The 17,904-nt window shown below is 30.3% G+C and overlaps 3 protein-coding genes across 3 annotated transcripts; all 3 read left to right on the top strand.

The window, feature by feature from the left end:
- Positions 1–218: 218 nt before the first annotated feature.
- On the top strand, positions 219–856 carry LOC135960610 (uncharacterized). The gene is made up of 2 exons (XM_065511944.1): positions 219–314; positions 379–856. Exons 1-2 carry the CDS (start codon positions 273–275, stop codon positions 742–744), a joined length of 408 nt encoding a protein of 135 aa, XP_065368016.1. The 5' UTR covers positions 219–272; the 3' UTR covers positions 745–856.
- Positions 857–8,555: 7,699 nt separating this feature from the next.
- Positions 8,556–9,230, top strand: LOC135960602 (uncharacterized). Its single transcript, XM_065511932.1, has 2 exons — positions 8,556–8,674; positions 8,755–9,230. Exons 1-2 carry the CDS (start codon positions 8,636–8,638, stop codon positions 9,163–9,165), a joined length of 450 nt encoding a protein of 149 aa, XP_065368004.1. The 5' UTR covers positions 8,556–8,635; the 3' UTR covers positions 9,166–9,230.
- Positions 9,231–13,473: 4,243 nt separating this feature from the next.
- Positions 13,474–14,161, top strand: LOC135948706 (uncharacterized). Its single transcript, XM_065498117.1, has 2 exons — positions 13,474–13,602; positions 13,672–14,161. Exons 1-2 carry the CDS (start codon positions 13,564–13,566, stop codon positions 14,083–14,085), a joined length of 453 nt encoding a protein of 150 aa, XP_065354189.1. The 5' UTR covers positions 13,474–13,563; the 3' UTR covers positions 14,086–14,161.
- The last annotated feature ends 3,743 nt before the right edge of the window (positions 14,162–17,904 follow it).

The raw sequence follows: 17,904 nt of genomic DNA, 5'->3' as shown, positions 1-17,904 counted from the left end.
CGTTCTCCCATTAGATACACTTGTTATCAATATTAGCTCGAATTACATCTGCGTGTTTTAAGCTGGCATTTGAACCTCAACTATAAATATGTATGTATGAATATGTAAACCACACACATATTCCATTATCAGTAATCAAATAGACTAAGAACAGAATATATGTATACATATATACTTAAAACATTACCCAGAGCTGATTTAATCACTCAAGTTAGAACCAGCTAGTGGACAGTACACAATAAGAGCTTTAAGTCACACACTTGATACTTACAATGAATAAATTAATTTTTCTAATACTCTGCTGGACATTCACAGTAAGTTAAATTATATAAATTAGTACCTATTATCGTTTAACCTTAATTGTTTTCCATTTGCCAGACTGCTTTTGCCGAAACACCAAGTTGGTTTCCCGAAAATGTTGTAGAGATAAACAACAAATGTGCTAAAGAAACACAAGTATCATACAGCATGCTGATAAATATAAGAGAACGGCCGAATGATATTCACAAAGTGCAAGCATTTCTCCTGTGCAAGCTCAAAGGTGTAAATGCTTACAATGAAGACACGGGCCTAAATGTAGATCGTTTTGCCTACATTTATTATCGATCAACCAGCATACTAAATAGTAAAATACCATTGGTACAAGATTGTGTTGACAAAAACAAGGAAGCAGCCTCAGGTGGAGAAATGATTTATAATGTGATTATCTGCTTAATAGATCAGGCAGAGGGAAAGTCTACGTAATTTAGTGCAGTTATTTTGTTTACATTAATTGTGACTTAATCATTTTTGTTTTAAAAGTCTACATTATACATATTTGTGTTTCTATTGGTTTTTAACAATGATATCCCAATAACCTCCTACATACATATTGTCACCTGTAATGCAAATGGACGTAACTACAAAAACATTTTGATGGATTATGGTTCTTTTTATCAAACTAATGCCAATTTTTAGACCCAATGACAACTTTATTAAAGAAATTGTTTAAAAAAAATTATTGATTTTATAACTTTTTTTGCTTCTCCTTTAAATAAAAATAAAAGTCCGTTTGTATTTAAGGCGACGATATATATTTACTTGTCTTTTAAAGCAATCAAAAAAAGGCAAATCCCGGTACGAACGATATGTTGTCAGGCCCATTCGTTAAGTTGAAAAATTCGTTATATCGAGATGTTTTTTTTTTTAATTTTGGGCAACCTTTTCAGTATTGGAATTTAACTAAACATATGGCGTTTTGATCCCCAGGTTGATGGGCTGTGTGACATTATGAGGAATGAATATCGTCCAAATTTGTATATCTTTAGTAGTTTTTACTAATTGCTCTTCTGGAGGCTTGTTTGGTGCATTATCCACGATAAAAAAAGCCTTCATTGTAAGGGATTTCGATTCTGAAAATGATTCCACCTGTAAAAAATTTTAAAGATTCCAGATTCCATTTAATTTGTGTGAACATAATTTATAGGAAACACTTAGGCACGATGAAATGTTCCTTTTTATTTTCTTCAAAATGTTGAGAATTTTGTTATTCCATATTTCATTCATATATCTAAATTTTTTTTCTTTTTCTTTCAATGAAATTCTTCTACGGTTTCCCATATTCAATTCACGTGAACTCTTGCCACAATATCGAATGAAAGATTTCTTTCGCATTCTAAGCGAAAGAATGCTGATTTTGGATTCCCTAAATTCATGTTTATGTGAACGAATTAGTTTTCTTTCGCTTAGAATGCGAACGATATCTTCCATTCGATATTGTGAAACAAGCAATTAAAACCACTATAGAAAAAATTACAGCAACTATTGTTAAAGAGAGTAAAAATTGAAAACGGTAATGTAACGACGTTTTTTTTCTTATTTTTACCTTTTTTAATACTTTTGTTTTTTATACTTTCTGTTCTTTATATTGAGCGTACAATTTTCGAAATGTTCGCTATATAAGGATATCAATGTTAAAAATTTGTCGTTTGTTTGATTTTGTTTGTTTTTTCTCACCATTCGTTATATCGAGCATACAATTTTTGAAACATTCGTTATATAAGGTAGTCAATGCTACGAATTTGACCGTGCGTTTAATCGGATTTTCGTTAAAGTGAGATTCATTATACCAAGTTTTGCCTGTATTATATTTATATTTTTTTTTAATCTTAGACATGTAAAGAAATAAGACTTTGTGCCTATGGAGACAGGTCCGAATTCAGTTTAGTTTTAATCTACTGAATTGTGAATCTTTATATGTACGACGGACTACCTTTTGTAAATTATTTGATAGTCCAAAATCATTTAGGAAGTAATTTTTCCATATCGAGGGCCTATATTCAAAACTTTCTATCTTAAAAAAATAGAGGGTTTCAGGAGAGCTAAAAAACTGTTTTTTCGCGTTGTACTTGAGTTATCATATAATTGGTTTTTAAAATTTTTCATTATTGGGGACTTTATGAGAGATACAGGGTTTGTCTTCACAAAATATTCAATGTATGGTAATTTTTTAAATAAATAATTATTTTTTTAAAAAAAAAAATAAAATTATTTTGATACATTTATGCCAGCCAGTTTTTAAGGTGATTTATTAATGATTTCTGGGATATAGACACCGCGCATCCTGGACGTAAATTTTTGGCCACTTTTTCGAGTACTGCTGACCGTATGTCACGAATAACTCGAGCAATTTTGAAATCAAAATTTGGCGATAACTGGATTTCGAGATATTTACCTGTCAATTGGCTTCCAAAGTCATAACAAAAAAATTAACAATAAACAAAACAAGAAGAAATTATTCCAAACAAATATTTGTATAGATAGAGGGTTTTGCATGCGGAAAAAATTAATTGTCTAAGATAGAGAAATAACAAAAATGCAAATAAAACAGCAACAAAAAAATATGTTTGTTATGAAATTCACACCATAGATGAGGGCTGTTTCTGAACATTTTACCATCAAAAAGTCATTTTCATTAAAAAATCAAAGATAGAGGCTTTTGAATATAGTCCCTCGATATGTTACTCTGTTTTAAATGCAAACAAACTTGTTGTCAAGTTCTCGTTATCCGATTGACCTCAAATTGCAGCAGTTAACTTTAGCTACTAATGAACAAAATAACCCATCCAAAGCAAATCTATTTTTGAAGAACATATCTAATTTACAATTCTGTGTTCATCCGTTTTCTCCCCTAAAAGGTTAGAATGTTTATTTTTGTATCTGTATTGGTTTATAATATATTAATATATCGCTTCTTAATGGATATATGCGGAAGTTTCATGACTAAATGAAAACTGTTTTTCTTAGGTGATTCCAAAAATGTCCAACATTTAAAATCAAAATAATCTGAAGTAATTTCTTTCCTATTTCAGCAACTTGTATTACAAACATTGCTATAACTTTAAAGAGAAAACTTATTAACATTTTATTCGTTAATGAAACTATAAAATTAATTAATGAAATACAATTTTTAAATTTATTGTTTAAAATAGAAATTATTATACCAAATAGACCAAAGCACAATTGTACCAACTTTGACATCCCTGACTCATACCAAACCAATCTAAAAATCGTTACCGATTCGAATTGGCTTGGCCAAAGTTGAGAATGCAGAAATATAAAGCTTGGCAACGTCAACTGAATATAGCAAATTCAACAACCTTTTATTCAGTCATTAGTTTATAATTTCACAACTAGATGTCGCCTTATGAAAATGATTTGGAAAAACTTTACGGATTAATTTCTTTTATAACATTGGAACCATAATTGGATTAATAAGGCTTTAAGATGGTCGAACAAAAAAAATTAAAAATTTCACATGGGAAATTTTGTTTGTTTTTAGATTGTTGATTGATGTTGGTGCAACGACGAAATTAATTTATTTGTGGAAATACCATTCTAAATTATTTTTTTTTTAATTATATTTTCAAAACGCCTGTAATTTCTTATCAGTAAGTAATTAATAATTATAGTTTTTCCGTTATCTACTAATTTTTTCACTTTATAAATTTTCCTATAAATTGTTAAACTAGAACCAGCTATTGGTCAGTACTCAATAAGATCTTACAATGAATAAATTAATTTTTCTAATTCTTTGCTGGACATTCACAGTAAGTTAAACTACATAAATTAGTATTATTATATAACCTTAATTGTTTTCCATTTGCCAGACTGCATTTGCCGAAACACCCAGTTGGTATCCCGAAAATGTTGAAGAGATAAACGAAAAATGTGTTGAACAAACACAATTATCATACAACATGCAGCAAGATATAAGAGATCTGCCAATTGATAGTCAAAAAGGATATGCATTTGTCCTGTGCAAGGCCAAAGGTCTAAATGTTTATAATGAAGACACTGGCCTAAATGTAGATCGTTTGACCTATATTTTTTATGAATCAAAAAGCAAACTAAATTGCAGAAAGCGTATGGTACAAGATTGTGTTGACAAAAACAAGGATGCAGCCTCTGATGGGGAAATGATTTTTAAAGTGATTACCTGCATTATTGACAAGGAAGAGGAAAAATGGAAGATGATGATGAGTCTTCATAATTAAATGCAGTTATTCAATAACTGCAACATTCATACATATGTACTATATACTTGTACTTTTGAAGCAATAAATATAAATATAATTAGCTAAAATGTTCTTAATTTCAGTTATAAAATCACCAAAGATTTGAGGCCTCGGTGTCATTTTGATTTACTCTCTGAGGCAATGTTGTAGCCCTTGTCATAAAGAATAAAAATTGTGAACATATTAAATCAAAAAAACTTCATCTTCAAGATCGATATTCGGCCGTGTCGAATCTTAAATACCCTCCACCTAAATATGATGATATAACAACTGAAATAATATAACAATTGTTAATAAGACTATTTTACGCAGATCGAATTCAGCAATTTATAATTGAAATTCCTATTAGAACGTATGAAATTTAACAATTTATATACTTAATAAGTTAATACGTTTGGATCAACATTTTTCCTTTTTAACCTCAAGTGAAGATTCTTCACTGAAGAAACAGGTTATAAAAAAGGGTATACAAATATATTTAGACAAATTTCAAGATATTGGGTTGTGGGACTTATATGAGAGATATGACCTATGAGTCGATTGTCATAAAATGACCTATGAGTCGATTGTCATAAAATTACCTATGAGTCGATTGTCATAAAATATTTTAACGTGATTGTTTTGTATTTATATGGGAGCTGTTGCCAAATATGGACCGATATTCACAAAATTCAGTAGTATGATTTTAAAAATTACTGATCTGTGTACTATTTTGGTTCAATATATGGAACTTATGACCTATTATGGGCCTAAGTACTTGAGTGCTATTTTTGTACAATTTCATATAAACAACGCTATTAACAAGAGTGGACCTTATATGGGAGAAATGAGCTATGAATTATGGACCAATATTTAAAAAATCTTGTAGTACGATTCTTGGATACAAATTACTGATCGATGTAAAATTTTGGTTCAGTACAGATTATTTTGGATATTTGTGAAGGTTAATGTGTTTTCCGGAAGTGTTTCTTATATGGAGGCTATGATATTGTTACGAAATTGTACTTGAATTCAAATATAACGATTTTAACGGCTGATTTAAAAGTAGCATAATGCTTTCAAATAACAGTGCTGTAGAACTGTAACATATCTGTGGGCATTATTAAATAAAAGCTTTCAGTTGATTTGATCGTAAGTTGGCAACGCTGTATTCGATTTCGAATATTCTTTTAAGGAACATTGTAGAAAGTACACCACAGATGGCGTATGTATTAGAAACCTCTAGACAGTTAAAGAGCTTTCGAGATGGTAATGCAGTGTTATAAATAGTGGCAGAGGTTGCAGTCGTGAGTGAGTTGATCAGAGACGCTTTTCGCATAAACATCATCTGAGTGCCTTATAGTGTGTTGTGTTTTTCAAGTAAATTTGTGTACATTATAAATTGTGTCTGTAATTCTGAGAATTTATAAACCTGTATAAAAAACATTGAGTGGCTATTTAATTCTGTTGTTGTTGTACATTCTGAATAAATAAAGAGTTGTTACAATTTTTAAACTACTAAACGGCTTTTATTTGCAATCAAAAGTATCCGGTTTATTTAAAGGAAATAAACCAAACGTTTTGAAAAGGTTAAAACGTAACAATATTATGTGCCTATCATCGTAACATTTGGTACATCGATTTTTGTATATATTGAACAAATTTGTTTCGAATTTCAACCTTATATGGGAGGTATGGTTAAATATGGACCGATATTCACAGTAGTATGATTGCTGGATAGGGGAGCTATGAACAATTATCGGCCAATCTGCCAATATGCTTATTATTTTTGTCGAATTTTAGCATGATAAAGCTATTTATGAGTACTTAACTGATTTTCAGAAGTGGATCTTATATGGGATATTCACAAAAGTAGTATGATTTCTAAATATAAATTAGAGATTTGTTTTTCGGAAGTAGTCCTTATATGGGAGCTACAACCAATTATTGGCCGATCTTCATAGAATTAGGTATGGCGATTTTGGTATATATTGGGACTATTTATTACGAATTTAAACTTAATAGCGATATGCTTATTTAAGTGATGTTCGGAATTGAACTTTATATGAGGGCTATGGTCAAATATGGGCCGATCCACAAAAAATTTGGTGTTGTGATTTTTTAAGCACAAAACTTATTTTTCCTGAGTTTTGTGTGGATAATTCAATTTGGTAGGCATTTACAGACCATAGAACTATATTTCGGGAAGAAATTTGTATGGGGACTAGGAGAAATCATGGACCGATTCCTATAATTTTTACCAGAGTTAGTCCTTTTAATATAAGAATAACATGTGTAAAATTTGATGGTATTATCTGCAATATATTTGCACATATAACAAAAACAATTTTAAAATTATCATGTTGGTTCATAACTCTGGTTCCACTGAACCGATTTTGCTGATTTTCAATACCAAACTGCTTAGGAGAATAATAAACATTTTTCGTACAACATGAGAGTGTTTTACACAGACATACAGACAGACAGACGGACATAGCTCAATCGACTTAGAATTTCATAAGGATCAATAATATATATACTTTGTTGGGTCTCAGATGAATATTTCTCAATGTTACACACGGAATGACAAACTTATATATACCCTTATTCTCCACTTATGGTGGTGGAGGATATAAAAATTAGAAATAAATTTAGATATAAATTTTTTTAAATCTGCCTAAAAGTATGCTTTAGTTAATAATAATATAATAGTTTATTGCCCAAAACACTTAATTCCTTTAGTTTTTTCTTGCTAACTTATATTGACCTACCTAAACGGTGTTAAGAATACATTTTTGTAGTTGATTGTTTTCTTGAATTTTGAACGATTTGCTACCTATGGACCCGAACAAGAGAAAAAAGGTAAACAAATTTAATTTCTTAAAGTTTTTTTCGATTTTGTTCTTGAAGATGAAGTTTTTTTTTTGATTTTATATGGTCACAATTTTTGATTCTTTATGACAAGGGCAACAACTGTGCTTCAGATAGTAAATCAAAATAGCGAACTGTTTGCAAGATATGAGCCTGAGAAAATTATCACTTTTATGCAAAAATGACACCGAGGCCCCAAATCTTTGGGGCCCATAAAAAAGTGCATGACTTTGGGCAAAACTGGGAGACATGGGTATTTTTGTTGGTCTTTTATTACGTAGTGGTGTCCCTATTTTGTTTGTGTTTGCACTGTGTTATTTTATAAAACTGACCTCACACTCAGTTAACTATAAGTAAATACTAAAATAAAATTAATAAAACGGTCGAAAAATTTGATAAAAAGTTGTTAGTTAAGTTTTAACAACTTACCCCCATTAGCGCGATGTCTGGTTAGATGTTAACTTGTAGTTATACTGTCGACACATGACTGACAGGAAGTGAATTTCTTTAATCTTAGGCATGTAAAGAAATAAGACTTTTGTGCCTGTGTAAACCAGCCCCGACTATCAATCGACTGAGTTGTGAATCTTGTATGATCGACGGACCAGCTGTTGTAAATTATTTGATAGTACGAGTCCAAAATCTTTTAGGAAGTAATTTTGCCACATGTTACACTGTTTTAATTGCAAACAAACTAGGTTATTTAGCTACTATTGAAGAAAATAAGACCCAACCTAAGTAAATCAATTTTTTTAAGGGTTGGCCTAATGTACATATCTGTAGATTTGTTTTTTTTAACGTTTGTACACCCGATTTAATCTTATCGTTATCGTCTGGTATTTAATAAACAGACAAAACTATATGTTGAGCTCGACTTTGTTGGAAAAATAGCATCAAAACAACGTCACTGGCATAGGAAGAAAAGTGTGTGGTAGTTGCTTATAATAAGTAATCGGCGATAGTTTTTTTTATTGTAATTTCAGCTAAATTACCTCTGCTGTTTGCAGCTCAAATAAATTCTATGTTTGTATGTATTAGAAAACAAATTAATACTTATTATCAGTAAGTAATGGACAGACATGACTGGTTTCTCTAAAAGTTCAAACACATTTTTGTATATAAATCATTACCCAGAACAGTTTTAAAACACTTCGGTTTAAATCTTTCTTGGTAAAAGACTATCCGTGTTCTCAAGTCGTGTTTTATATTAAAATTAAAAATTAACAAAAATGAAAGTATTTCTTGCAATTTTAGCCTTAGTGGCCTGTGTAAGTAAATTTTTATGAAATTCATAAAGCTCAACACATTTCAATTTAATATATAATAATAATTAAAATCTCTTCTAAAGGTTTCCGCCGAAGAGTGGACTGTTAAAACTGGCGAACAAATCAAAGAGATTGGCGTTGAATGCTTAAAAGAACATCCTCTCTCTACTGAACAAATCGAAAAAATGAGAAATTTCGTATACCCTGATGAGGAAGCCGTGCGCCAATATCTCCTCTGTTCAGCTGTAAAATCAGGTGTCTTCTGTACTCACCAGGGCTATCATGCTGATCGTATTGCTAAACAATTCAAGATGGATCTGGATGAAGAAGAGGTCAAGAAAACTGCTGAAGACTGCATTGCTAAGTTCCCCAAAGGCGATAAGGGAGTCGATGTAGTGGTCTTTGGAACCCATAACTGCTTTATGAACAGCACCACTGGCGAAAAATTAAAGGAATTGATAAAGAAACATCATAAAACTGCCCATAAACATTAATAAAATGTTTTATTTGTGGAGAAAATTAATTACCAAATAAATAAATTGTTAGTTATAATCGAAAATTTTCGTTTTTATGAAATATTTTTGGAGAAAAGAGAGTTCTATAGAAAAAAATCAAAATTAAGATGAAATAAAATTAAATTTGCCAATCTCTATTTTGGTTGGCATGTCACTGCTTCATGTAAAATTCATCATGTTGACTGAGTATGTCATTGCTAATATTTTATCCCAGGATGTTAAGTACATTCATCAAGCGGGAAATAGCTTGCAGAGTAATATTACTTGACCTCGACATTGCTAAAACTTCGGGATATTCAAGCTCTATACCGATCACTTTTGTTAAACAAAATTGACTTTCTGGTTCTTATCTATATCTGGGTTTCATTGAAACTCGGCATACGTTCTTTTCAGAAAATGTATGTAATGAAAATGAGACTTTTTGAATGGAACAGAATAGCGACCCTATAATTCTGAAAGGGTATGTTGAGTAGATAATTTTTGTAGAATAAACTTACAGTCCAGCTGGTCTGAATTTTTTTTACCGTGGGTCAAAGTTTTAATTTTTTGATTGAAGGGTGCATTATGCTAACAGAAGAGCGTTATTTACAACTTTGGTATCTTTGGTGACCTCCACTAAAATTGACCGGCAAACATTTTCGTAGATTATTTGAATCCTTAAATATCCTTTTTTAAAAGCCTTTTTCGATTTTCTCCAAAAAGGGTCAAATTGACCCCTAAAGAGTGGAGATAGAGGGTTAATATCTCCCACAAAAATTATCCCCATAGAATTCCACGATATAACTCTGACAATAAGAATCTCTCAGACATTAACTTATAACATTTTTTTTCAGTTAGTATAATGCTTGCTTCGTTCAAAAAATTAAAACTTAAACCCACTGTAAAAAAATTTCAGACCAGCTGGACTATAAGTTTATTCTACAAAAATGATCTAGTCAACATGCCCTTTCAGAATTATAGGGTCGCTATTCTACTCCAATCAAAAAGTCTCAATTTGCTGGAATTTTTCGTAGATTACGGTTTTGCTATACGCCTGTTGACCAAATAAATTGAAACACCCTAGTATACACTCAGTTCTTGTTTTATGCGGATTCAAATTTATGCGATTTTTAAATTAAATTTTTTTTAGAATTTTAAAAGATTTTGAAATTTTAGATGGTTTTTAAAGCTTTTTTTTAATTCTTCATTTACATAACCGAGCCCTTAAGGGCGCCTTTCGTTTTTACCATTTTTAAATTAAACCAAATATTGCATCACTGATATCATGGTTATAGATTGTTTTTTACAAAATCAAATTTTTAATATGGATTCAGATACGGAAAGAGAATTAAAGATTCATCGCGGACTGACTGATCTGTTTTCGGGATATTAAGAGTTGCATAAGCAACTTAAAAATTGAAAATCGGAAAGTTTAATGACAAATTATTTTGTAAGAAAAGAAGCAATTGAAGCTCCTAAAAATTATATTATACCATATGATTATATCATCTAGTGATGAAAGTGACGTTGAACCAATTCCAAACCGATGCAGACAATTATTCAGAGATTCAGATTAATCATGCATATTTACAGAATTTCCTTAAAAAATGTGTTAGCTCATTTTTTTTTGGATCATTTTCACTTTTTCTGTAATTAAAAATATTTTTGTTTATTTTTTTTTAACGTATTTTGTTTTTATTGTTTAAGTAAATTAAATAAATGTATTTTTGTTGATTTTTTTTATGCGATTTTGTTCTGGTTTTTTAATTAAAATCTGAATTTATGCGGTTTTTCAGAATTTTGGAACGAATCATTAGTTTCTTTTATATGAAGCTAGAGTATCGTTTTATGCGAATTCAATTTATGCGATTTTTTTTGGAACGCATCTATCGCATAAAACGATTACATAATTTCTACATTTTTCATTTGTCATCCCACAAAGTATATACAGTACGGGATCGATTTGCGCAACCCAAAGGAAATCGAGGTTGTTGCGATATTCGAAATGTTGCAATAAGCAACCACTATATACGCTATTATTTATTATTATATTTTTAACAAAAACATGCAATTTAATTAACAAAAAGTAATTAATTCATTTATTAAAAAAAACAAAGTAAAAATAAATGGTGTAAATAAATATAATATTGTTACGTTTTAACCTTTTCAAAACATTGGTTTAATTGCTTTAAATAAACCGGCTACTTTTGATTGCAAATAAAAGCCGTTTAGTAGTTTGAAAATTGTAACAACTCTTTATTTATTTAAAATGTACAACAACAGAGTTAAATAGTCACTCAATGTTTTATTTTATACACGTTTATAAATTCGCCATCTGTGGTGTACTTTCTACAATGTTATTTAACTGAATATTCGAATTCGAATATACGGTCGCAGCAAACAGCGTTGCCAACTTACGATCAATGGTCAACTGAAAGCTTTTATTCAATGTTAATAATGCCCACATATATGTTACAGTTTGCTATTACAGCACTGCTATTTGAAAGCATTCTGCTACTTTTAAATCAGCCGTTATAATCGTTACATTTGAATTCAAGTACAATTTGGTAACAATATGTACTCGAATAAATAAAAAAATATTTTGATAAAAAACAACTGTGAATAAACAGCCAAAACTCTTTATGAGAGCAGTGTCGTCGTGAAAGTATTTTTTAGGTGCGTATGATTTGGCAAATAGTTTTGAATTACGCTTCTGATTAAAAAAACAACCACAATAAATAGAGAAGAGAATAGAATAACTTCTGAATAATATTACATATGAAAAAATAAATAAAGTTGCACTTATCGCATCTGTTTTTTGAAAAAAGTTGCAGTTATAAAGACTGTAATGTTAAAAAATAGGCTGTTGCTCTAAGTCAGTAGCAATAATAGGTAGTTGCACAAATCGAGCCCGTACTGCATATGTATATTCTGGATCGTTATAAGAGTGGGGTCGATATAGCCATGTCCATCTGTCTGTCTGTCTGTATGTTGAAATCAACTTTCCGTAGCCGCCAAATAACATACATGATTCATACATGTAATCATGGATATCTTATGATAGATATTTCAAAGACCTTTGCTACGGCGTATATATGACTACAGTAAGACCCTCAAAATCGGGAAAAAAATTTAACAAGATTTTTTTTTCACTAATAAATTTAAAACAAAAAATTTTACTAATAAAAAAAAATTTAATTTTAAAATTAAAAATTTTTTTTTTTTAAATTTTGTTTACTTAAAAATATTTATGTTTTTTTTAAGTATAATTTGGTGAATGGTATAGAAGATTCGGCTCAGCCGATTAAAGCTCTTGTTTTTTCCTTTTGTAGATCATTCTTAAAAATCGGTATTATCTTAGCAAATAAAATATATACAGGGAAGTAGTATTTTTATTTTTTTTTAATTACAGCTGAACCTTGTTCAAATTTAAAAAAAAGTATCTTTGATGTAATCGATTCATTGCTATCAACGACTAAAATTGATAATTGTTTCTGCTCATTGCTTTCAAGTGCAATTCTCACTGATTAGAAGGTTATTCACAATGAAAACAAAGAAACATATGGAAAAATCACTACCCAAATGTTTTCTCTACTCGTAACATTAAATAATGTACTAAAGCCGGTCATCGTCAAAACATAAACAAACACTTCTTATCAGTATCTCCAGAGATAGACTTAGTTCTATTGCACGGGTTCTGTTAACTGTGGATTTCTGTTTTTATATACATATTTGTATATTTACAATAATTATCTGTTTAATGCAAAACATACATACACCCGGTTTATTTAATCTTGGCGTTATCGGTTTAAAGTTGTGAACGACCGAATATAAGACAAACAATTAAAAAAATAAACAAAAATACGTTAAACTCGATGTAGTGGAAAAAAGTGCAGTGATATGTTTGAAATACTAATTATTTGTTTGTATAAAAATTATTGGTTAACAAATAAATCTAAGCGCTATTTTGTATTTAAGAGTTAAATTATTTATTTACTTAATATTTATAGTTCAGCAACATAATGACAGTTTATAATACCGAATGCATAGCCTCAATATTAGATTAATTTAGTATTCGGTGATACCCTTGTTATCAATATTAGCTCGAATTACCTCTGTTCATCTTTTAAGCTGGCATTTGAACCTCAACTAAATCGTATATTTTTCTATATGTATGTATATACTGTGTATTTCTGTATGTGTATATGTAAACCATACACATATTGCATTATCAGTAGCTAGTGGACAGACGTGTCTATTGTGTTAAATAAATAAACTAAGAACAAAATCTATGTATATAAAACATTACCCAAAGCTGATTTCATCACTCAAGTTAAGATCGTTCTTGAAAAAGGTTGTCTGTCTGCGTTCTCAATCATAATAAATTAATTATTAAACATGAAAGTATTTGTTGCAATTTTAGCTTTAGTGGCCTGTGTAAGTAATTTTTAATAGAAAAAAAAATGGTTGTATAAAAATATTCATTTTACTAAATTCCTCTCATAGGTTTCCGCCGAAGAATGGACTCCTAAGAATAGCGAACAAATCAAAGAGGTTCGCATTGAATGCTTAAAAGAACACCCTCTCTCGACTGAACAAATGAACAAAATGAAGAATTTCGAATTCCCCAATGAGGAATCCGTTCGTAAATATCTCCTCTGCACTGCTGAAAAAATGGACATCTTCTGTTCTCATGAGGGCTATCATGCCGATCGTATCGCTAAACAATTCAAGATGGACATGGAGGAAGAAGAGGTCAAGAAATTGGTCGAAGATTGTATTGCCAAATTCCCCAAGGGCGATAAGCCCAACGATGTGGCCGCTTATGAAGCCCATAATTGTTTTATGAGCAGCGCCATCGGTGACAAGTTAAAGAATTATATTAAGAAACGTCAGGAAGCCGCCCAACAACACGAATAATTAGTTTAATATTGTTAAGAGAAGAAAACAAAAATACAAACCAATAAATACAAGTTTTAGTTAATAATCCAAAAAAGATGTGCGTTAAATTTATCAAAGATTTTTTTAATTACGCTGTAGTTTTCGGATGTCAATAAATATTAATTTATTCTTCTATTGACACTGTTCAACTAGATATTCCATCGTCAATCGTTCTAACGCATAATGAAAGAATATCAGCTGACAAACCAAATTCATAACAGGGTTTGAAAATTTGTTTCGATTTAATTATTATGGGGTTAATTTGTGATAATTTTTTCCCATTAAGAGTGAAAATTAAAAAAAAAATTACAACTGCGGGCATCTGTGATAGTAATTGGAATTCTCTTAAATAATTTCCCAATTTAAATAAGTTGGGATTTATTGATTTGGATAACTGATTTTAAAAAAGCTATATTCGGCTGGGCCGAATTTTATATACCCTTCACCAAAATATACTTTAAAATAAAAATTTTAAATATTTTTAGGTAAACAAAATTTAATTTTTTTTCCAGTTGTTTTTTCGAAATTGTTTTTTACAATTTTTTTTTTTAAATTTTATAATTATTTTTTTAATTTTAAAAATTTTTTTTTTTAGTTTTTAAATTTTTTTATTTTATATTTAGTGAAAAAAAATTATGGTGAAAAAAAAAATTCGGGTTAAAAAATATTTTTCAGATTTTGACCCATTGTAGGTCCAACTTACTATATACGTCGTTGCACAGGTCTTTGAAATATTTGTGGACCGATTTTCTCGATTTTAAATAGCAACCGAGCCGGAAGAATTTCGGAGATATTGATGTGTCATTTGTGTATGTAAGTTATTTGGGGGCTTCAGAAAGTTGATTTCAACACACAGACGGACAGACGGACATGGCTATATCGACTCCGCTATCTATAACGATTCAGAATATATATACTTTGTGGGGTCGCAAATGAAAAATGTAGAAATTACAAACGGAATGACAAACTTATATATACCCTTGTCACTCATGGTGAAGGGTATTAAAATATTGGGGCTGAAAAAATAACCCAATACGACAAAAATATCTGCTTTGTCGTAAGAAATTAGTAGATACAAATATGCCGAAAGTGGAATCCATCACTTAATGAGGAAATTATATGTATAATTGAGGTACCGTGAAATAACTCCCCAAAAAAATTGTTCATACAACTTAGGACTTATTTCATTATGAACCAACTCCTAACGCGTAGGGAGTTATTTCATAATTTTTTGTTGGGATTTATTTCATTTTATTTTGGGAATTAGGAGTTATTTCACTGTATTGGGAGTTATATCATTTTCATTTGCAAAAGCAGAACCCATAAATAACAAAAACTGGCTTCACTCAGAAAAGTTTTTTGCATTGCCGGCCTTCGGTCGGTCGCAAAGATTTTCTCCTCTGGGGTGTATAAAAAACTGGCTTCGCTCAGAAAAGTTTTTGGCATTGCCGGTCATTGGCCGTGCGCAAAGGTTTTCTCCTCTGGTGTGTATCAAAAACCGACTTCGCTCAGAAAAGATTCTTTTTACATCGTTGGCCTTTGTCAGGTTGCAATGATTTCTTAATATGGTGCGAAATGAAAATCGGCTTTCTGAAATATTATAAAACCTTTCTGCAATGAAATAAATCTTTTCTGAGCGAAGCCATATTTTGATACACCCCGAAGGAGAAAACCTTAGCAATGCAAAACTAATTTTTTGAGTGAAGCCAGTTTTTGACACATCCCAGAGGAGTAAAACTTTGCGCTACGCTATAAGCCCTCAATGCAAAAAATGTTTGGTAAGCGAAGAATAATTTCACTTTTGTAGTTCCTTTTTTTAGATTACATAAATAAATTGCTTCGGGTTGGGAATTATTTAATTTCTATTGGGAGTTATTTCGCTTTTTTGGGACTAATATTTTTAAAATTATGAAATCGCCGATTATTGGGAGTAATTTCATATTACCCTTTGGTAGTTATTTAATTTTTCAAGTTTGGGAATTATTTAATTTTTGATGGGAATTATTTCATTGGAAGTTATTTCATTGGGTGTTATTTCATTTGGGAGCTATTTCACGGTACCTATAATTTATCATGTTTGCCAAAAGTAATGACCTTAAAATGATTGATAGTCGAGCGTCTGTCAAGCTAAATTAATAACAATTGGCGTGGTTTTCCGGTTCTTTAAGATATATAAAAGATTGTCCACCAATCTAATAGCTCGTATTCCAACTATGGACTAGATTGTATTTGCTGGGAAATTTAACTCCCAGATCTATAATGACATCAAACGCTGATCTCAGTTTCATGTTATTGAATGAAATTTAGCTCAGTAGTGAGTCTAGCGTGGTTTTTGTCGATCTAATATTGTTATATCCTTGTTAAGCCTTGGATAGAGTTCCTGGTTTAAAAGATGGTCTTATGTAGGTATTGTGTATCATTGGCAAATTATTCAGCAGAAAGGATAAAAAGCTGATTTATCCGAAGTTTTTATTTTATTCCTTATCTTTAAAATTAAAACTAGCTTAAAGATGAAATTTAAATTACAGGACTGAGATTGAAAAATTCTTAACACACGTTTTTCATTAAAACTTTTAACCCAAGTATTATTTGATTTTTTTTTGATCAAGTTACCTTTGTAAAGCAAATTTATTATGTTTAATGTCAATTATATTCATTTGTTGTTAATCATTAATTGATTATTAATTATTTTCAACAAAACCCAACTTGTTCCAACAAAAAGTTGACCACACAAGCAAAGGTCTGCCGTCAAACTGTTGCCAATGTTATTAAACAGTACCGGGAGAACTTGTCCGTTGATAGAAATGTACGAAATGTACGTATGGAAAATTTTTTCGCAGCTTCCGGGTCAATATTTTTATGTTGCTGATGCTCGAGGGAATGTTGAAGAAAAGTGTAGGACCCAAAAGCAGACAAAATTTCCAAAAAAGTTCTTGGTATGACAAGCAATATGCAGTTGCGGCAAAAAAGCCAAACATTTGTTACAAAGGGCTGTTTAAATAACGAAATTTATATCAAGGAATGTTTACAAAATAGGACGCTTTCATTCATAAGAATTATTAATGTGTCCACTTATTTTTGGGCTGATTCCTGTCACTATGGTAAGAAAGGACAAAAAAGAGCCATGCCTTGAGGATTTAGAGGGTTAACATATTCTACAAAAATATTCTCCACAACATTTTACATAACTTTGCGGAACACATTTTATACCTAAAATGTAAGGATCATATGATTTCTTATGAAGATTAACATAAACCCGCCCTCAAATGAAATTCAGATGTAAACTTTCAAAACGCTGATACACGTGTCTTTTTTTTTGGTCGGACCTTGTAATTTTGGAAAAAATTTGATTTTGTTGTATAGTGTTACAAAACGTACGTACACATTCAGTTTAATGGAACTATATATATAATATTTGAAGTATTAACCGACCGAATTCGAAACAAAATTTAGATTTTTAATAGAAAATAAGAAAAACTGAAACACAAAATCTCATGACTTTCTAAAATTAGGATTGTTTTGACTTATAATTTGACATGCAATGGTCCAAATACAAATATAATTTAATCAATTTAGAAATAGACCGGAGCAAAATGTTGCTTTAAACAAAGGAAGCAACACTATAAATATTTTTTTAGTTCAATTTGACATTGCCTATTTAAGCTGGCATTTCGAACTCAAGTAAATAGTAATATTTTTTTTATATATGTACATTTGTCTCCATCTATGTATGTATATATTAATCACACATATATATATTATTATCAGCAACTAATATTTTAGAAAAAATAAACATAT

The sequence above is a fragment of the Calliphora vicina genome, chromosome 1 (assembly GCF_958450345.1).
Source record: "Calliphora vicina chromosome 1, idCalVici1.1, whole genome shotgun sequence".
Classification (NCBI taxonomy): Eukaryota; Metazoa; Arthropoda; class Insecta; order Diptera; family Calliphoridae; genus Calliphora; species Calliphora vicina.
Note: the sequence above shows the minus strand (reverse complement) of the source record. Positions and strands in the feature narration are given on the sequence as shown.